Below are 21,266 nucleotides of genomic sequence, written 5' to 3' on the forward strand. Positions count from 1 at the left end.
TCCAACAACATATTAAAAAAATCATACACCATGACCAAGTGGGCTTTATCCCAGGAATGCAAGGATTCTTTAATATCTGCAAATCAATCAACGTAATACACCACATTAACAAATTGGAAGATAAAAAACATATGATTATCTCAATAGATGCAGAGAAAGCCTTTGACAAAATTCAACACTCATTTATGATTAAAACTCTCCAGAAAGCAGGAATAGAAGGAACATACCTCAACATAATAAAAGCTATATATGACAAACCCACAGCAAGTATCACCCTCAATGGTGAAAAATTGAAAGCATTTCCTCTGAAATCAGGAACAAGACAAGGGTGCCCACTCTCACAACTACTATTCAACATAGTGTTGGAAGTTTTGGCCACAGCAATCAGAGCAGAAAGAGACGTAAAAGGAATCCAGATAGGAAAAGAAGAAGTGAAACTCTCGCTGTTTGCAGATGACATGATCCTCTACATAGAAAACCCTAAAGACTCTTCCAGAAAATTACTAGAGCTAATCAATGAATATAGTAAAGTTGCAGGATATAAAATTAACACACAGAAATCCCTTGCATTCCTATACACTAACAATGAAAAAACAGAAAGAGAAATTAAGGAAACAATACCATTCACCATTGCAACAAAAAGAATAAAATACTTAGGAGTATATCTACCTAAAGAAACAAAAGACCTATACATAGAAAACTATAAAACACTGGTGAAAGCAGTCAAAGAGGACACAAACAGATGGAGAAACATACCATGTTCATGGATTGGAAGAATCAATATTGTCAAAATGGCTATTCTACCCAAAGCAATCTATAGATTCAATGCAATCCCTATCAAGCTAACAACGGTATTTTTCACAGAACTAGAAAAAATAATTTCACAATTTGTATGGAAACACAAAAAACCTCGAATAGCCAAAGTAATCTTGAGAAAGAAGAATGGAACTGGAGGAATCAACCTGCCTGACTTCAGAGTCTACTACAAAGCCACAGTCATCAAGACAGTATGGTACTGGCACAAAGACAGAAATATAGATCAATGGAACAGAATAGAAAGCCCAGAGATAAATCCACGAACCTATGGACACCTTATCTTTGACAAAGGAGGCAAGGATATACAATGGAAAAAAAACAATCTCTTTAACAAGTGGTGCTGGGAAAATTGGTCAACCACTTGTAAAAGAATGAAACTAGAACACTTTCTAACACCATACACAAAATAAACTCAAAATGGATTAAAGATCTAAACGTAAGACCAGAAACTATAAAACTCCTAGAGGAGAACATAGGCAAAACACTCTCCGACATAAATCACAGCAAGATCTTCTATGACCCACCTCCCAGAATAATGGAAATAAAAGCAAAAATAAACAAATGGGACCTAATGAAAATTAAAAACTTTTGCACAACAAAGGAAACTATAAGCAAGGTGAAAAGACAGCCCTCAGATTGGGAGAAAATAATAGCAAATGAGGAAACAGACAAAGGATTAATCTCAAAAATATACAAGCAACCCCTGAAGCTCAATTCCAGAAAAATGAATGACCCAATCAAAAAATGGGCCAAAGAACTAAACAGACATTTCTCCAAAGAAGACATACAGATGGCTAACAAACACATGAAAAGATGCTCCACATCACTCATTATCAGAGAAATGCAAATCAAAACCACAATGAGGTACCATTACACGCCAGTCAGGATGGCTGCTATCCAAAAGTCTACAAGCAATAAATGTTGGGGAGGGTGTGGAGAAAAGGGAACCCTCTTACACTGTTGGTGGGAATGCAAACTAGTACAGCCACTATGGAAAACAGTGTGGAGATTTCTTAAAAAACTGGAAATAGAGCTACCATATGAGCAGCAGTACCACTTCTGGGCATAAACACTGAGGAATCCAGATCTGAAAGAGACACGTGAACCCCAATGATCATCACAGCACTGTTTATAATAGCCAGGACATGGAAGCAAGCTAGATGCCCATCAGCAGATGAATGGATAAGGAAGCTGTGGTACATATACACCACGGAATATTAGTCAACCATTAAAAAGAATTCATTTGAATCAGTTCTAATGAGATGGATGAAACTGGAGTCCATTATACAGAGTGAAGTAAGCCAGAAAGATAAAAAACATTACAGTATACTAACACATATATACGGAATTTAGAAAGATGGTAATGATGGCCCTATATGCAGGGCAGAAGAAGAGATGCAGAAGTACAGAACAGACTTTTGAACTCTGTGGGAGAAGGTGAGGGTGGGATGTTTCGAAAGAACAGCATGTATATTATCTGTGGTGAAACAGACCACCAGCCCAGGTGGGATGCATGAGTCAAGTGCTCGGGCCTGGTGGGCTGGGAAGACCCAGAGGGATCGGATGGAGAGGGAGGTGGGATGGGGGACCGGGATGGGGAATATGTGTAACTCTATGGCTGATTCATATCAATGTATGACAAAACCCACTGAAAAATAAAAAATTTAAAAAAAAAAAAAAACAGTTAAAAAAAATGACTTTGCTATTGTATAATTTTTAAGCAAACGTTTTAAAGCTTAATATGCATACAGAAGATTGCATGCTTCGTAAGTGTGTAGTAAGATGAATCTTCACAAAGAAAGTACTATGATGTAACTGTCAATTAGAGGAAGAAATAAAATATTAGCCGACACATAAGAAGTACCTTCTTGTACTTATTTCCAATAAGAACATAGAGATTGCCGCATGGGAAGGAAACTCAGGTAACTATGTATTATGTCAAGAGTTATACTTTAGGGGCTTTCCTGACGGTCCAGTGGTCAAGACTCTGGGCTCCCAATGCGGGGGGCATGGTTTCGAGCCCTAGTCAGGGAACTAAGATTCCACATGCCACAACTAAGACCCAGCACAGCCAAATAAAGAACCAAGTAAGATTTTTAAAAAGAGTTACATGTAAACATTAGCACATGAATAGGCTAGAAATAAAAGAAAGGGAACAGATATTTTGTGCAAATACTAACAATAGAAACTAGGGTGGCTATATTGCTATCAGACAAATTAGATTTTAATCCAAAGAATAGCAATAGATAAAGTTGATCATTTCATAATGATAAAGAGAAATGATCATTTTGGTATTTTCTCCCAACCTTGTTGAGACAAAGTGTAACATAGTGTAAATGGTTGGTTTTCTTTACATTTCTATCCCAGGGTCCTCGGGTCACATAGTAGTGTTGATGAAGAAAACATCTTAATTGGAAAAGAAAACTTCCTGCATTGTCAGAAGTGGGGGGAAGGGGTCATATGTAATGGTTGGTTGATAAATGGTTCCAGTGGGGTTGACCTAAAACCTAGAAAGTAAAACTAGAAAGACAGGACAGAAAGTTGCTGCTGCAGAACAGAATGCTTGAAATTGAGATTTCTGTCATGCAAGAAGTTGGTATTAATGGAGCAGAGGATTGTTTCTGGGAACAACTGAAGTAGAGTGAAGGAGGGATGGAGGTCAAGAAATCAAGTACAAGTTATTAGATGAATTTAAACAAAGATGGAGGAGAATGAATAGAATTAGGAAAATCACTACCTTGCAAGTTCTATTGAAATTACTGACTTAGGAAGCAATTGGAGAACGAGACTGTCAGGTGAAACTTTGATGGAAAAGTTGCTATCACCTGTTTGTGTTGACTGCTTACTGATGTGGGACAACCAGATATCACATGATGCCCAATGTACTGTGATAGGCAATCCAGAACACTTCCCATACAATAGTCCTGATGAAAAGTTGACTCAGAATTAATCAAGTCTCTACATCAACTGCTTTCCAGGTGGCCCAGTGGTAAAGAATCTGCCTGCAATGCAGGAGACCCAGTTTTGATTCCTGTATCAGGAAGATCCCATGGAGGAGGAAAAGGCAACCCACTCCAGTATTCTTGCCTGGAGAATCCCATGGACAGAGGAGCCTGGTGGGCTACAGGCCGTGGGGTTGCAAAGAGTTGGACACAACTGAGTGACTAAGCATGAGCGCCTGCACCCTGGATCACCTAGGAGCTCAGAGCAGACATTAGGGATAGATTCACATTTCAGCTGAAAACCTGGTCACCCAGGGACTTCCTCATTGCAAGGGAGCACAGGTTGAATCCCTGGTTGGGGAACCCACATGCCTCACAGCCAGCGCCTCCCCCACCAAAAGAAAATCAGCCAAACCAGAATGTGGGTAATTCTCCAGGAAAGAAAATGATGCACTTTCTGTAATGATTAAATGATATGACCCAAAGTGGAGAGTTCATACAGGCATGTGAAAGTGTTAGTCTCTCAGTTGTGTCTGACTCTTTGCGGCCCCATGGACTGTAGCCCGCCAGGCCCCTCTGTCCATGGGATTCTCCTGGCAAGAATAGTGGAGTGGGTTGCCATGGCCTCCTCCATGGGATCCTCTTGACCCAGGGATCAAACCTGTCCTCCTGCATTGCAAGTGGATAATTTTTTTTTTTTTTTTTTTTTTTTTTTTATTTTTCAGTGGGTTTTGTCATACATTGATATGAATCAGCCATAGAGTTACACATATTCCCCATCCCGGTCCCCCATCCCACCTCCCTCTCCATCCGATCCCTCTGGGTCCTCCCAGCCCACCAGGCCCAAGTACTTGACTCATGCCTCCCACCTGGGCTGGTGGTCTGTTTCTCCACAGATAATATACATGCTTTTCTTTCGAAACATCCCACCCTCACCTTCTCCCACAGAGTTCAAAAGTCTGTTCTGTACTTCCGCGTCTCTTCTTTCTGCCCTGCATATAGGGCCATCGTTACCATCTTTCTAAATTCCGTATATATGTGTTAGTATACTGTAATGTTCTTTATATTTCTGGCTTACTTCACTCTGTATAATGGGCTCCAGTTTCATCCATCTCATTAGAACTGATTCAAATGAATTCTTTTTAACGGCTGAGTAATATTCCATGGTGTATATGTACCACAGCTTCCTTGGATAATTTACTGTCTGAGATACCAGGGAAGTCTTGGAGATATTACTGAGTTGGTTCCACAGAGTTGACATAAAAGAAAGTCGCATTTTTTTTTTTTTCGGTTTCCCAGTGCACATAAAGGTTATGCTTATACTACACTTCAGTCTAGTCAGTGTGCTTAGAATTCTGTCCGAAAAACCCCAATATACCTACTGTAAGCCACTCCTTTGCCCATTTCTGTTTGCTCATCCCTGTTTTTCTTAGACCTTAATTGTAAAGATGAGATCATTAGGCAACATTTAACTTTCTACTTTTCTAATTACGCACAACACCTCACCTAACCTGCTAATTCCTGGATTATAAGGAGTAAGAATGAAGAATTAAGTAGTTTAAGAATGACTGACTCTCTACCCCTAGGTTCCCCTTAGTAAATTTGCAAGTGGACCACAAGGGGAAGAAAACCTCCAGCTGCAGGTGGATATCCCAAGTCAGATAGTGTCCCAGGGAAGATGGGGAGAAGTCAGCAGGCTTGTAGCAATGGAGAAATGAGAGGGAATCTGACCTCCTGCCTACAGGATTAACTGAGGCATTTAATCATCTTCCCTTTAAAGATTCCCTTGTGCCTTGGCTGGTAAAGAATCTGCCTGCAGTGTGGGAGACCTGGGTTCCATCTTTGGGTTGGGAAGATCCCCTGGAGAAGGGAAAGGCTACCCACTCCAGTATTCTAGCCTGGAGAATTCCATGGACTGTATAGTCCATGAGGCCACAAAGAGTCAGACACGACTGAGCGACTTTCACTTAAAGATTGTCATGGCTGCGCAGAACCGGCATGGACACAGGTCCACCTTCTCCTGAGACAGCTGGCTTTTCTGGAATAAAGTATCTTTTTTTCTCTGAAGAAGCTTGTTCCTTGCTTTATTGTCTGTTGAGTGGCGAGCGGCTGAACCAGCGATCAGTTACAAATCTAACTGCTTGGCTAGAATAGCCAATGAATCCATGTTGGTCACCATGTTTCTGAGTTAACACACCCAGGGTGAGTCCTCTATCTTCACGCACAATGATTAAATGTGGCAATTTATAGTTAGGATGGCCTACTGCTGGAGCCTGGGCTACTGCAGATGTTAAAGCATTGATAGCCTTTTTTCCTTCTCTCATTCATTCAGTTGGGTCTGATTGGGTAGAATTTAGTAGCACATAGAGAGGGTGGGCAAAGCAGGGATATCTCGGTACTCATTCTCTCAGTATCTGGTTAGACTTAGAAATCCCCCGAGTGATTGGGGACTGAGAAAGCCAGGGTTCCCTTAATCCTTTCAGAATCAATCAGCATTCTTCCTTAGATATGAAACAGCCTGAATATTTCACAACTGATGTGCAGAATTGCAGTTTGTCTGTGGCGGCATCATGTCTCTTAGAGGCTTATTGTTGTAATGGATATTGTCTAAAGTATCCACAACAGCTTAAGACACTTCATTCCACCTTGCACTGTTGGCTTTAAGAAAATTTGCAGTATTGTAAATCAACTATAACTCAATTTAAAAAAAAGTTTTTGTAAGAGTCAATCACTACATTTAATTCCGTTTTGATGGTCTGTGCTCAGTGTTTTGGCTTTCCAGGTGGCTCAAGTGGCTAAGAAGTCACCTGCTGATTCAGGAGATGTAAGAGACATGGACTTGATCCCTGGGTTGGGAAAGATCCCTTTGAGTAAAAAAATGGCAACCCACTCCACTGTTCTTACCTGAAAAGTTCCATGGACAGAGGAGCCTGGTGGGCTACAGTCCATGGAGTCTCAAAGACTCAGACATGGCTGAACACACACACATGCCCAGTATTTTAGCATGAGAGTCTCTTGATACAGATTAGAATCTAGTCAACCCTTCACCAGTACCTCTGTTCCCTTACCACTCCACTTCCTGCTCTGATGTTTTCCTTCCTCAAGAGAAAAGCTCATGACCACTTACATTATTTCCCTTCCCTGCCATGGTGCTCAACTCTCCCAACAAACAGAACTCCTTGAAGAAGTGGACGAGAAGGACACCTTCCCCTTTATCCTCTTCATCCCTTTGTGCAAGGCTGGATGCAGGTGTGATGCTTGTTAAATGCTTTTGTTGCTTGAATTAACAGCAGAGATTTTAAGCCCCCACATTCTGGTTGGCACACAGCTAGACTTGGGAGTTCCCCCACACTGGAGCCTCTCAGGCTCCATGTGCAGAATGTGAGAGCCTGAGTTGTGTAAGAGGAATGGGAAGGAGGAGGGTTGAGTGTGGTCCCCGGGTTAACAGCCCCTACTCCTCAGGATCCTTGATGATCAAATAAATTTGTGTCCACAGAAATAAGCAATAAACAATCTATAATAAGAATAGGAAAGAGGGCCTCCGTTGTTCGGGATCTAGGACACCATGAGGGGTGACAGAGGTCGAGGTCGTGGCGGGCGCTTTGGTTCCAGAGGAGGCCCAGAGGAGGATTCAGGCCCTTTGTGCCACATATTCCGTTTGACCACTATTTGTGTGAAATGGCTTTTCCCCGGGTCAAGCCAGCCCCTGATGAAACTTCCTTCAGTTAGGCCTTGCTGAAGAGGAATCAGGGCCTTGCTCCTAATTCTGCTGAACAGGCCTCTATCTTTTCCCTGGGGACAAAGATAAACAATGTGATTGACAATTTGATTGTGGCTCCAGGGACATTTGAAGTGCAAATTGAAGAAGTCTGACAAGTCGGATCATATAAAAAGGGAACGATGACTACAGGACACGATGTGGCTGACCTGGTGGTGATCCTAAACATTTTGCCAACATTGGAAGCTGTTGCTTCACTAGGAAACAAGGTCGTGGAGAGCCCAAGAGTGCTGGATCCTTCTGAAGTTTTGACCGTGCTGACCGAGGAAACTGGCTTTGAAATCAGCTCTTCTGATGCTACAGTGAAGATTCTCATTCCAACAGTGCCACCAAATCTCCGAAAACTGGACCCAGAACTCCACTTGGATATCAAGGTATTACAGAGTGCCTTAGCAGCCATCCGACATGCCTGCTGGTTTGAGGAAAATGCTTCTCAGTCCACAGTTAAAGTTCTCATCAGACTTCTGAAGGACCTGAGGATTCGTTTTTCCTGGCTTTGAGACCCTCACTCATTGGATACTTGACCTACTTGGACACTATGCCATGATGAACAATCCCACCAGACAGCCTGTGGCCCTATATGTGGCATACAGACGATGCTTGCAGATTCTGGCTGCAGGACTGTTCCTCCCAGGGTCGGTGGGTATCACAGACCCCTGTAAGAGAGGCAACTTCAGAGTACACACAGTCATGACTCTGGAGCAGCAGGATATGGTCTGCTACGCAGCTCAGACTCTGGTCCAAATCCTCTCACAGGGTGGCTTTAGGAAGATCCTTGGCCAGGAGGGTGATGCCAGCTATCTTGCTTCTGAAACACCTACCTGTGATGGAGTGATAGTGACACTTTCAGAAAAGGCGTGTGAGAAGCCACCAGAGAAGAAGGAAGGAGAGGAAGAGGAGGAGAGTACAGAAGAGCCACCTCAAGGAGAGGAAGAGGAAAGCATGGAGACTCAGGAGTGACCTCCTTATCTCTTCACCGCCCCCTTTCTGACCCAGGGGGAAGACTGGAGCCTAAGCTGACTGCTACTGGGCTTTATGTGGTGGCATTTCTGAGTAAGTAAGGGAAACAGGAAGGAAGATTTCTAAGAAAGACTGTAGAAGGAAGTGTCATTCCACTGGGTTCTGAAACTGACTTAGTAATCAGAAGTTTCCTGTTTATGACCTGTGCCATCCATCTAAGTGAAGCAAGATACTAACTTTTCGTCCTAATATTCTAGAATCCCCAGCTCCTGAAACCTCTCTCAGCCAGTACTTTGTTGTTGAAATGTTGTGAACTGTTAGTGTTTGGATTTTTTTTTTTCCTAAGAAAAAAGATTAAAGTACTTCCTAGTAGGGAAAAAAAAGAATAGGAAAGAGTTTTCTTTGAGCCAAATTGAGGGCTATAGCAAGGGAGACAGTGTCCCGACGGCTCTGAGGAACTGCTCTGCTGAAGGGTAGTGTCCAGCATCATCTTACACCTCATCCAACAAAGAACTCACAACATGATGGGGTGCATTTCTTCAATGTTTCAAAAGAGAGAGACTACAGAGACAGCAAGACAGCAGTTCCCTGGTGTCTGGGAAGGGAACCTTATCTCACAGGGAGTGTTAATACGGACGCCGTGAGAAGGGAGTTGCTCATTCTTATCTTCAAAACAGATGTTCTTTACCTCAATAGTTAAAGCGGATGAGCTGTGAGGGTCAGACAGGCTGTCTTAGTCCACAAACAGTTCAGGCTAAGCCATGGATAAGCCAAAATGACTTCCCCATTTCTCAATATGTTTTCATCTTCTCCATCCCAAGCAGATAAAAATCTTAGAAGTTTGTGATCCAGCAATTCTACCTCTGAGGATATACTTGAAAGAATTGAGAGCATACCCTGGAAGAGACATTTGTAAACTCCTGTGCATTGCAGCATTATTCATAATAACTAAAACATGAAAGCAAGCCAAATGTTTATTGACCAAGAAATGAATAAGCCAAATGTGGTGTGTACCCGTATGAGAATATTCTTCAGTGTTAAAAAGGAAAAGAATTCTAACACATGTTATGACAGAGAAGAACCGAGTGGATATTCTACTAAGTGATATAAATCTCACAGGAAAGGACACATGTTACATCATTCCACTTAAATGAGGAACCTAGGATGGTCAGACTCATAGAGAAAGAAAGTAGAATGGTGAATGTCAGGAACTGGGAAAGGAGAAGGGGGAATTGTTGATGAATGGATACAGAGTTGAAGTTTTGCCAGATGAAAAAAGTCCTGGAGTTTGATTGCACAAAATTTGAAGGTATTTGGCATGGCTGAACTGGAAACTTAAAAATGGCTAAAATGGTCAATTTTACGTGTGGGTATTTTACCGCACACACACACACACACACACACACACACACACACACACACACAAACCCTCTCAGGACCTCCCCCTAGGGTAACCACAGAGGAGTCAAGGCTGATAGCAACACGGCAGATGGTCCCCACCCGCCCAGCTCCATCTCCACCCCAACAACCCGAGGGTGAGGACTTGTCTTCTGTGCTCAGGACTTCCCGCTTCGGTTCTTGGAGATGTCTCAGCTCCAGCCCCTCATCCTCCCTGACTGACCCAGTGCTCCAGGCTCTGCTCCAAGGATCCAGTAAGTCTTGGGTAACCCTCTTCTGTAGGAGACTGGGCGCTGAGTTCACATCCTCCCAAAGAGACCTCTGCAACCCCAGAGTGCGGGAGGTCAACCCAGCTCCTGACTGAGGGTGGAGAGGCCCATTTTCCAGATGAAAGTGTCTGTCCTGTGTGTGTGAGTGTGTGTGTAAGGAAAGGTAGGGGAGATGGATCAGTGCTCTGAGGCTCTAAGACAATTTTTACTCATGTTCAAATAATATTAGAGGGTACTTAAGTGAAGAGCCGGATACGACTGAGCGACTAGGCACACAAGACAACCACAACCCTCATATAGGGCTTATGATGTGGACCACTGATTTCAGTCTCCTGTATACTGCTGGCCCTTTGGGTCTATGGGTTTCTGTTCTGCTGACTTTGGGGCAACTGTAAGGGACTTGAACATCCACAGATTTTGGTAAACGCGGAGATGAAGACATGGTGACGTATTCAGTCATTTTGGTGTTTGCTGCAACCAGTAACTGTGAAGCTGGTTCTGTTATTTATCATGGGCAGCAATTTATTTAAATGATGGTAAAATACATATAATGTAAATTTGGCCAACTTAATACGTATGGAATTGAATAATGTTAAGTATATCTACATTTTTATGTAGCCAATCTCTAAAACATTTTAAGACTGTGCCCTCATTTAACAATAACGTCCTTCACCCCAGGCCCTGCTGCTGCTGCTGCTAAGTCACTTCAGTCATGTCCGACTCTGTGCGACCCCATAGACGGCAGCCCACCAGGCTCCTCCGTCCATGGGATTTTCCAGGCAAGAGTACTGGAGTGGGTTGCCATTGCCTTCTCCAACCCCAGGCCCTGGCCAATCACATCCTGCATTTGTCTCCATGGCTTTGACTCCTCCTTCGATTTCACAGAAATGAAATCACACATTAATTTGTATATTGGTAAATGGCTTATGTCACTTAGCATAATGTCCTCAAGGCTCCTCCATGTTGTTGCATGGGTCAGAAGTTTCTGCCTTTTAAAGGCTGAATAATATTCCACTGTATGCACAGACCACAGTTGTGTTTATCCATTCCTTCATGGATGAACATTTGGGTTGCTTCCAACTTTTACCTACTGTGAATAATGCTGCTATAAACATGAGAGTGCAAATATCTCTTTGAGACTCTATTTTCAGTTTTTGGGGATGTACACCCAGATGTGGAATTACTGGATCACATGGTAAATCCATCATTAGTGTCTTGAGGAACTATCATACTTTACCCACAGCAACTGCACCATTTTACATCCCTACTAACAGTTCCCAGGGGTTCATTAGTAGCATTTAACAAAAAAGAAAACAGAGGTCCAGAGAAGTAAACAACTCGTTCAGAGGTAGTGGAGAAGGCAAGATTCTAATCATAGTTTCCTGGACTTTTGAGTACTTGCTCTCAACCAAAATGTGACATTGGACTTTTGAATATCATTAGGCAGAGACCCCCTCACAATAACTGGTGGTCGCTGTGTCAACCTAGTCCTTCAGAGCTATGTAGTGAGGAGACATTTCAGGCCCCAAAGAAGCAGCAAAACAGAGTCCTGTCATTTCTGATTCAGAATGAAGGTTAGTACCACTGTCCCTCTAGGCACTTGGGAGTCGCAGGGAAAGAGCAAATTAGCCGAGATGGCACGGTCAGTCTCTCTTACCCCAAGCCTTCTCCCTCTTGCCCCATGTTTTGTAAATAATGATTATGTAACAGCAGAGATTACTTATAGCACTGCACATGCCTGTCACAAGGTACTCTATTGGCCACCAGTGGCTTTTGTTCTGTAAGTATATGTATAAGCTCCCCCTGGAAAGCCCTGGAGGCTGTGTTCTGTTATGGCAGTGTTATGTCCGCATTAGGGCTATGTTACATGATGTTACGGCTGCTGCATCAGCCAGGAGAGAATAAACACATCTGCAGTTCCTACGGCTCCTTGAGTCTTCTTCCCGTTTTCCTGCTCCTTCCTTGCTTACCCTGGGTTCCTCAAAGAGTGTGCACAGTGGGATACAGTGAGACAACTGGTGCTGGGAGCAGGTTCAGCAAGACAGGAGGCCAGTCTGGTTTGATGCTTTCACTGAGCTGGGCTACACCTCCTACAAATTCCATCTCCTTCTGCCCGAACTCAGAGTTCTAATTTCTTTTCACACTGCAGGCAGTGAAGTATAAAGCTACCAGGTTTCAGCATCCTTGACAACGCAATGTATGGAGTTTGAGCTCTCTGATTACTCAGAGAATCACGGCACACTTATAAAGGAAGGGAGGGAAAAATTATAGCAACAACAATAATAAATTTTCCCCAGTTCTGTAGAAGAAAAGAGGATAATGAGTAGTGTAAAGCTTGTGCAAAGTCAGACAAGCTAATACAGAGCAGAACTGAATTTGAACCAGCTGATCTGGTTAATTTCAATTCAGAAACAAGCATTCTTATCCACTTGTGCGAGTGTGCGTTGTGCATGCTAAGTCACTTCAGTCACGTCCGGCTCTGCAACCCCATGGACTGTAGCCCTCCAGTCTCCCCTGTCCAATTCCCTGTGTGCATGTGTGTGTGTTAGTCACTGAGTCATGTCCAACTCTTTGCGACCCCATGGACAGGACCTCTCCAGGTTCATCTGTCAATGGGATTCTCCAGATAAGAGTACTGGAGTGAGTTTCCATTCCCTCCTCCAGGGAATCTTCCCAACCCAGGGACTGAATCCGGGTCTCCTGCATTGCAGGCAGATTCTTGGCCATCTGAGCCACCAGAGGAACCTGGTCTGTCATTGAACTCATACCAATTAGGCATCTACTGTGTGCCTGGCACTGGGTTTGAGGCTTTTGCTTCTGTAGGGGTGGAAAATTTTTCTTTCTAGGTTTCTTGGCTGGTCTAAATAACTAAATTGACATAAGACAGATTAATACATTTACAGGAGCCCCTTAAAACACTCTGAGGCTCAAAACCACTCAAGCATTTAAGGCTTAAATGCTCTCCTGGGCTAAGGAGAAGGGGGCAGGGATCAGAGGCTTCAAGGAGGAGGAAGACAACCCACAGGAGGATGGGAAGAGCAAGTGCCTGATGAACAAATGTTTGCTCCTCCTCGTCCCACTTCCGAGAAATTAGAAGTTCTCTCTGGCGATAGCTCTCTTCCTGGCATAGGCAGTATAATCTACATTATTTTGAGCAGTTAAGGCAGAGGCAAGGAGCTTCTCCTGAGTCTGCTGGGTCTTAATCATCTTTAGTTCAAAACAGTCCACTCGCCAAAAAAGCACATTTAGGGGAGATTAAACAACAACAACAAAACCACTCCCCCTCAGTTCTATTTAAGCAACGCTTCCAGTAACTTTTGAAACATATTAAATGCCTGATTTATGTTTGAAAAACCAAAGCTCAGAGGTGGAGAACTTGACCCATGTGTCCTTGTACCGCCTGCCCCTCATCACTCTATTTCTCCGTGGAATTGGACTCCCAGGTCCAGGGACCTGCTTGATGACTTTGTGTCTTGTTTGCTCAGCAGATAGTAACGTCCTCAACTCCCATCTAGGATGCTGCGTCAGTATGTTCGCCAGTTTCGTCAGGGGCTGGTCCGCAAGTGGCCACTGGAGGCCCGGGAGGAGTCTGAGAGTCGCAGAGCTCCTCTGAGCACCTTCGACCTGGTGATCTTGGGTGTGTGCAGGACTCTGGGGGCCGGCGTGTATGTCCTGATTGGTGTCATGATCCTGCTCATAGCTGGACCAGCGATCGTCATCTCCTTTTTGGTGGTCGCCCTGTCTTCAGTGTTGTCTGGACTCTGCTATACCGAATTTTGGTCCTATGTACCACGCTCCGGTTCTGTGTATCTTTACAGCGTCGTTGCCATGGGAAAATTGTGCGCCTTCCTCATTGGCTGGAACATCTTGCTGTATTTAGTGGCTGGTGAGATGATGGGGAGGGGGATGATGTGGAGCTTAAGATCAGGAAACTAGGAGGGTAACTGGAGTCTTCACTCATTCATGAACACTGTTTATGGAGCTTGTAGAGGGAAGCTCCAGAAAGCCTCACAGCTTCGCTGTACTGAGCTCTCCTGTTTTTTTTTTTTTTTTTTTTTTTTTTTTAAACATGGGCCGAGAATCCAGAGAAAGGGAACTGTAGGGGGTGGGTGAGAGGGAGGCAGTTCCCACAGGCTCCTCCCCTCACCATATGGAAGTCTTTGCTCAGCTGTTGCCTTCATGGGATTTTCCTTTACCACTTGATTTAAAATTTCAGTCCTCATCTCTCAGCCCTCCTGGTCCCACTTCCAAGAAAAGTGTTTTTTTCTTGCATAACTTTGATTTCCTCCTAACATTAAATAGTTGACCTATTTTTTGAATCATCTGATTCTTCTCTCCCCAATCCCATGAAAAGAAACTATCTGAGAGTGAGTATTTTGTCTGTTTTTCCCCTAAATACATTCCAGGGTGCACTGTAGGGGTTTAATTATTGTCCATTAATCTCCCTTCTGCCTCTGCAGCTGCTTCCTGCGTGACCAGGGCGTGGAGCTACGCCTTTGACAGCCTCATTGGGAACCACATCTCTCAGGCATTAGAGAGAACTTTCTCTCCACACATGCCCTCTTTCCTGGCCCCGTACCCAGACTTCATTGCCCTGGGCCTGGTACTGCTGATGACTGGTGAGAAGGGGTGAGACATAGGATGGGAAGAGTGGGGTTTGGAGGGGGAACTGGTGTGGGAAAGTTTTGGGTTGGCAGAAGGTAGGATTAGGACTGTAAAGAAGGATTGGGGTTATGAGTAAGGGTGGCAAGACAGAGAGAATTGCTTTCCCACCGTAGCACCCTTGACACTTTGTGATGCTTCATCTTTTGGTGTTGAGGGCTGTTCTGAACTTCACACTGTAGGGTTTTGTTTTTGTTTATTTATAAATCATTGAATGTTGAGTTGCATCCCCAGCCTTACTCACTAGATACTGGTGCTAAATTGTGATCATCAGAATGTCTCCAGACATTGTCAAACATCCTTTGAGTGACAAAACCATCCCAGCTCAGAATCATTTACTTAGAGTGACAAATTTCTTCCTCTGTGTTGAGACCAGATTTTTTTTTTTTTTTTAATTGAGAGGCTATTCTCATAGCATAAAACTGATTTATTGTCTTTCCCAGTTTTATTGAGATATAATTGACTTACAACATTGTATATGTTTAAGGTGTACAAAGTGATGATTTGACAGACATGTGTTGTGAGATGACTGGCACAGTAGGAAATTAGCTATCTTAAAGTGCTTGTGTCTGCATGGTTGCTCAGTCATTTCAGTTATGTGCAACTCCTTGCGACCCCATGGACTGCAGCTCATCAGGTTCCTCTGTCCATGGGATTCTCCAGGCAAGAATATTGGAGTCGGTTGTCATGCCCTCCTCCAGGGGATCTTCCCAATCCAGGGATTGAACCTGCATCTTTTTCCCCTGTATTGCGGGCAGCTTCTTTGCTGCTGAGTCACCAGGGAAAGCCCTTAAAGTGTAGAGTCCAGAGGGACTTAGTACCTTCACAGTGTGGCAACCATCATCTCCATTTAGTTCCAAACATGTTCATCTCCCCAAAAGGAAACCCTGTACCCACTGAACAGTCACAATCCACCCGTCCACCCCACCCCCACCACCCTCAACGCCTGGCCACTCCTGGCCTGCTTTCTGTGTCTATGGATTTAATTACATTGGATGTCTCATATTCCATCTTTCCCACAGGACTACTGGTTCTGGGAGCTCGTGTGACAACCCTGATTATCAAAGTGTCCACAGGCTTGAACCTTTTTGTTCCCATCTTCATGATCCTCTCTGGCGTCATTAAGGGAGACCTGCACAACTGGCAGCTCACAGAACAGGACTACAGAGCTAACACATCTGGATCCAGCAGCACCTTTAGGTCAGGAGGGTCCTCTTGGTAATGCATGGGTGGTGGTGGCGCAGAGCTGGGAACATGGTGGGGACTGAAGACGTCTGGGCTGGTGGATCCAGGTGATGGGGGTCCTGGAGCCCAGGACTTGTGATGTGAAGGGAGGAGCCCAGTAGAAATGGCTGAACTCACTTCACCCATGTTTTTCCTCTTTCCTTCTCTCACCATAGCTTGGGCCCTCTGGGTTCTGGAGGGTTTGTGCCCTTTGGCTTTGAAGGGATTCTCCAAGGAGCAGCTATACTTTTCACCTCCTATTTTGGTGTTCATGGCATGGTCACTGCAGGTAATATGGTCATTATGTGTCCCATCAGAGCTGTGGCCGCTGGTTGGGCTACCCCTGGGCACAGGGGTTGGTAGAAGGTAAGACCCTGATGCTGAGAAAGATTGAGGGCATAGGAGAAGGGGGCGACAGAGGATGAGATGGTTGAATGGCATCACTGACTCAATGGACATGAGTTTGAGGAAACTCAGGGAGATGGTGAAGGACAGGGAAGCCTGGCATGCTATAGTCCATGGGGTTGCAAAGAGTCATACAGGACTGAGTAACTAAACAACAAAAGCCTGCTTTTGGACTTGCAAGAAGAAAGGGGATTTTCTACTTTCATTCCAGTATCTTTCCTGACCCAGGACTTCCTCCTCTCCTGCAGGGAAGGAAGCCCCAAATCCTCAGCGTTCCATCCCCTTGAGCATGGTGATCTCCATCTTCATCGGCTTCCTGGCGTACTCTGGAGTCTCAGCGGCGCTCACCCTCATGGTGCCCTACTACCAGATTTATCCTTACAGCCCCTTGCCACAGGCTTTCCTCCAGGTCGGATGGGACCCGGCTGGATATGTCATGGCTGTTGTCTTACTGTGTACCCTTTTATACAGGTCAGTGTCCTGGTTTTCTCCCCGTCTACCGTCAGATGCTCAGGTACCCCAGCCCTTGGCGTTGAGAGACAAGAGGAAGGATACTATGTAGACAGGAACCGTGTAGACTAGGAACCGAGGGTGCCGTGGTCTCTCCTGCTTCTGCACATCCTCACACATCTTTCCATTTTCTCTTCCAGCTTCCTATGCGCCATGGTCTCCATGTTTCAGTTGACCTGCGCAATGGCAGCTGAAGGGCTCCTTTTCCGAGGTCTTGCCCAGATCCACACCCGTACTGGCACCCCTATCATGGCCATCGTGGCTTCTGGAACTCTTACAGGTGAATAAAGGAAGCCTTTTCTTTCTTTCTTTTTTCAAATAATTCTATGTATTTATTTTAAATGATTGATGATTGCTTTACAAAATTGGTTTGATATCTGTCATACATCAACATGAACCAGGCATAGGTATACCTATGAACCTTCTCTCTTGAGTCTGCCTCCCACCTCTCACCCCTCGAGGTTATTACAGAGTGCCAGTTCGAGTTCCCTGAGTCATACAGAAAATTTCCATTGGCTGTCTATTTTGCATACGTTCGTGTATATGCATCCATGCTACCCTCTACTCATTTCACCTCTCCTTCTCTCCTGCCTTTTGTCCGTCAGTCTGTTTTCTATGTCTGCACCTCCATGGCTGCCCTGCAAATAGGTTCATTAGTACCATCTTTCTAGGCCATATATATGCATTAATATATGATGTTTGTTCTTCTCTTTCTGACTTACTTTGCTCTGAATAATAGGCTTTAGGTTCATCCTCCTCTTTAGAACTGGCTCAAATACATTCCTTTTTTATGACTGAATAGTATTAAAAAGCAGAGACATTACTTTGCCAACAAAGGTCTGTCTAGTCAAGGCTATGGTTTTTCCAGTAGTCATGTATGGATGTGAGAGTTGGATGATGAAGAAAGCTGAGTGCTGAAGAATTGATGCTTTTGAACTGTTGTGTTAAGAGAAGACTCTTGAGAGTCCCTTGGACTGCAAGGAGATCCAACCAGTCCATCCATGAGATCAGTCCTGGGTGTTCATTGGAAGGACTGATGTTGAAGCTGAAACTCTAATACTTTGGCCACCTCATGCAAAGAGTTGACTCATTGGAAAAGACCCTGATGCTGGGAGGGATTGGGGGCAGGAGGACAAGGGGATGACAGAGAATGAGATGGCTGGATGGCATCACTGACTCGATGGACATGAGTTTGAGTAAACTCCGGGAGTTGGTGATGGACAGGGAGGCCTGGTGTGTTGCAATCCATGGGGTTGCAAAGGGTCGGACACAACTGAGCAACTGAACTGAACTGAACTGAGTATTCCATTGTATATGTATATTCCACAGCTTCTTTATTCATTCATCCATCAATGGGTCATTCTTTCCTATGACCAATTTCTTTAACATGAATGTTTCCAGGGACTTCTCATTCCCTCTCCCGACCCTCATTCTAGGGTTCACGGCATCACTCCTCGGGATCCTTGATCTGGTGAAACTCATGTCAGCCGGTGTCCTGCCTGCTTACACCCTTGTGGCGGTTTCTGTCCTTGTCCTCAGGTGAGACCCACTAACCTTGGCTGAGAGCCTTGGACTCTCGGGGGTGATGGGGAGGTGATCCTCTTCTGCCTTCTTGCTGCCTTCTATATGTCTCACTAGGCTTAAGGCAAGAAAGAGGTAGATTATACTGTCTGATGTTGAATGGGTAGGGACTGCTGTGAATACTGCCCTGATATCCCTCCTTCAGGTACCAACCAGACAAGAATTTAAGCAAGGAGGGGAAAACAGAGGAGGGAAATGAGATTTCTGATCTTGAAGCAAGTCCTTCAGAACCTGTACCTGAAGCAGGACCCTTAAGGATTCTAAAGAGTCTGTGGTTCCCTACCAGCACCACCCCCACCCAGATATCTGGGCAGATTGTCTATGGATGTGCCTCTCTGCTTGGTGAGCAGTGGGATTTTTCTTTGGTCATATTTTGAAATCGACAAGATAGGTAGGGATTCTGTGTCTTTGGCAGTTGAGAAGGGGTCTTGGAGATATGATGGCCCTTCCTGAGGTGGGCAGCCTGGGGAGGGGTGTGGCCCAAGGTCCTGATATCTTTGTCTTCCGGGCCCAGCCTGTTCTCCACCTTGACCCTTGCAGTTCTCCTGCTGTCAATCCTGAGCCTGATCCTGGCCCAGTGGCCAAGCCAGGTGTTCTCTGGAGACCCCGTGCTCACAACAGTGGTGGTGGTGGTGCTGCTGCTCATCACTGGGGTCACGGTCATCATCTGGAGGCAGCCCCAGAGCCCCTCTCCTCTTCTGTTCAGGGTAGGTGACCTTACGTGCCCAGAATGTCCACCTTGAGTGAATGAAGCCTGCATGCTTGAGGTTTAAACATCTTTGTTGGACCAGGGAGTAAAGAGAGTTGCTAAAACCAATGAACACTTCCCAGATCCATACTCACTGCTTTACAGACCCAATCTGGGCAGGCACTGAACACACAGCCTGAGTAAGACTGGAGCCTTCCCACAACCGTGGGGCAGGGTCTCCCTTTCAGACGTCTGGACTGTGTTCAGGGATGAACTGACTCTGCCCACAGATCCCTGCTCTGCCTGTCCTCCCACCGGTGAGCATCTTTGTGAACATTTACTTGATGATGCAGATAACCTCTGAGACCTGGATCTTATTTAGCATCTGGATGGCAATTGGTAAGAAGCTTTTTGGGGTGAAGAGTCCTCTTGAGTGACTGAATCCAATCCTCTTCCTAGAAGCCCTCCCCCAAACTGTCAGATGCCGTAACAGGAAGCCTACTGGGCATTTGTAGGTGAGGAGAGCACCTACTTTTCCTTCTCACTGTCTCATTTTCTTGCTAGGATCTGGGATCCGACACAGCCTGGCAGGGAACAATCATCGACAGCCGCCAGCCTCCACCCCCCAGACTCTGGATTAAAACATCCCCAGTGCTGAATCTGCCTAACCCAAGGAAATTGATGCTATGTGGAATCCCTCCATTCCCTGGAGGTATCTTCTGGTTTAAGAGGCACTTTGAGCCTCTGTGGACTGTGAACATGCGATGCATTTATTGCTCTGTATTTATTGCCATTGGATGTATATTTTTAAAGCAAACTTTTAAAAGCATAATAGACATACTTAAAAGTGCATGCTTTCTAAGTGTGCAGCAAAACGAATTTTCACAACAAAATTACCACAGTGTAGCCAGTAACAAGAGGAAGAAATAAAATATTAACCAGACATGTGAGAAACAACTTCTTGTGACTCTTCCCAGCAAGAACACAGAGACTGCCATTTAGGAAGGAAACACAGGTAACTATGTATTTTGTCAAGACTTACACTTTAAACATTACAACACAAACAGACTGGAAGTAAATGTGCAAATAGTCACATAAGAAAGTCAGGGTAGCTGTATTACTATCCAAGTAGACTTTGAGAAAAAGAGAAATAATACAAATAAAGTGAATTATTTCACCATGAAAAGAGAAATGATTATATTTCTCTTTTCTCCCAGCTTTACTGAGACAGTGTTACATTGTGTAAATGATTGTTTTTCATTAACTTTCTATCTCAGATTCTTAGAGTAACTCAGCTGAGCTGATGAAGAAAAGTTCTTAATTAAAAAAACCAACCAAACCAAAACTCCTACATTGCCAGAGGTGGGGAAATGGGGTCATAGGTAATGCTGGCTGATAAATGGTTACTGATGGGTGTAACTAAAAGGTAAGAAGTTAAAAGCATAACTAAAAGAGAATTTTTAGTGTAAGAAAAAGTTAGTAACTTTTAGTGTAAAGGACAAAAAGAGTGCAACCAAAGTGCAACTAAAAGGTAAGAAGTTATCTTGGAGAGACAAGACAAAAAGATGTTGCTACAGAACAGAATTGCTCGAAATCAAGATTATGGACATTCAAGAAGCTGGTAAGAATGAAATAGAGGATTGTTTGTGGGAATGAACAACTGAAGTAGAGTGAAGGGAGAATGGATGTCAAGAACACAAATACAAGTTATTAGATGAATCTAAGAATAAATGGAGGAGGATGAATAGAATTTGGAAAATCACCTTGCATCCTAACCTTGCAAGAGCTAATGAAATTACAGGCTTAGGATGCTTAATGGAGACTGCACCTTTTGGGTAAAACTTTGAGAGAACAGGTTGACACCACCTGATTATCATTCTTCCTTATTGACGTGGGACAACCAGATCTCACGTGATACCCAATGTGCTGTAAGAGGCAATATACAACACTGCCCATAAAGTAGTCCTGAAGAAAATCTGGATCAGAATTAATCACCTCTTTAGATCCACTACGAGCTCATAGCAGACATAGGG

General features: G+C 44.3%; 1 protein-coding gene and 1 pseudogene across 1 annotated transcript; both read left to right on the forward strand.

The window, feature by feature from the left end:
* The first annotated feature begins 7,323 nt into the window (after positions 1 to 7,323).
* Positions 7,324 to 8,508, forward strand: LOC136158916 (interleukin enhancer-binding factor 2 pseudogene; annotated as a pseudogene).
* Positions 8,509 to 13,679: 5,171 nt separating this feature from the next.
* On the forward strand, positions 13,680 to 19,874 carry LOC136158917 (cationic amino acid transporter 3-like). Its single transcript, XM_065920765.1, has 11 exons — positions 13,680 to 14,049; positions 14,624 to 14,782; positions 15,848 to 16,025; positions 16,226 to 16,338; positions 16,703 to 16,925; positions 17,105 to 17,244; positions 18,401 to 18,503; positions 18,691 to 18,887; positions 19,086 to 19,252; positions 19,524 to 19,646; positions 19,794 to 19,874. Exons 1-11 carry the CDS (start codon positions 13,680 to 13,682, stop codon positions 19,872 to 19,874), a joined length of 1,854 nt encoding a protein of 617 aa, XP_065776837.1.
* The last annotated feature ends 1,392 nt before the right edge of the window (positions 19,875 to 21,266 follow it).

This window comes from Muntiacus reevesi, chromosome 2 (assembly GCF_963930625.1).
Source record: "Muntiacus reevesi chromosome 2, mMunRee1.1, whole genome shotgun sequence".
Classification (NCBI taxonomy): domain Eukaryota; kingdom Metazoa; phylum Chordata; class Mammalia; order Artiodactyla; family Cervidae; genus Muntiacus; species Muntiacus reevesi.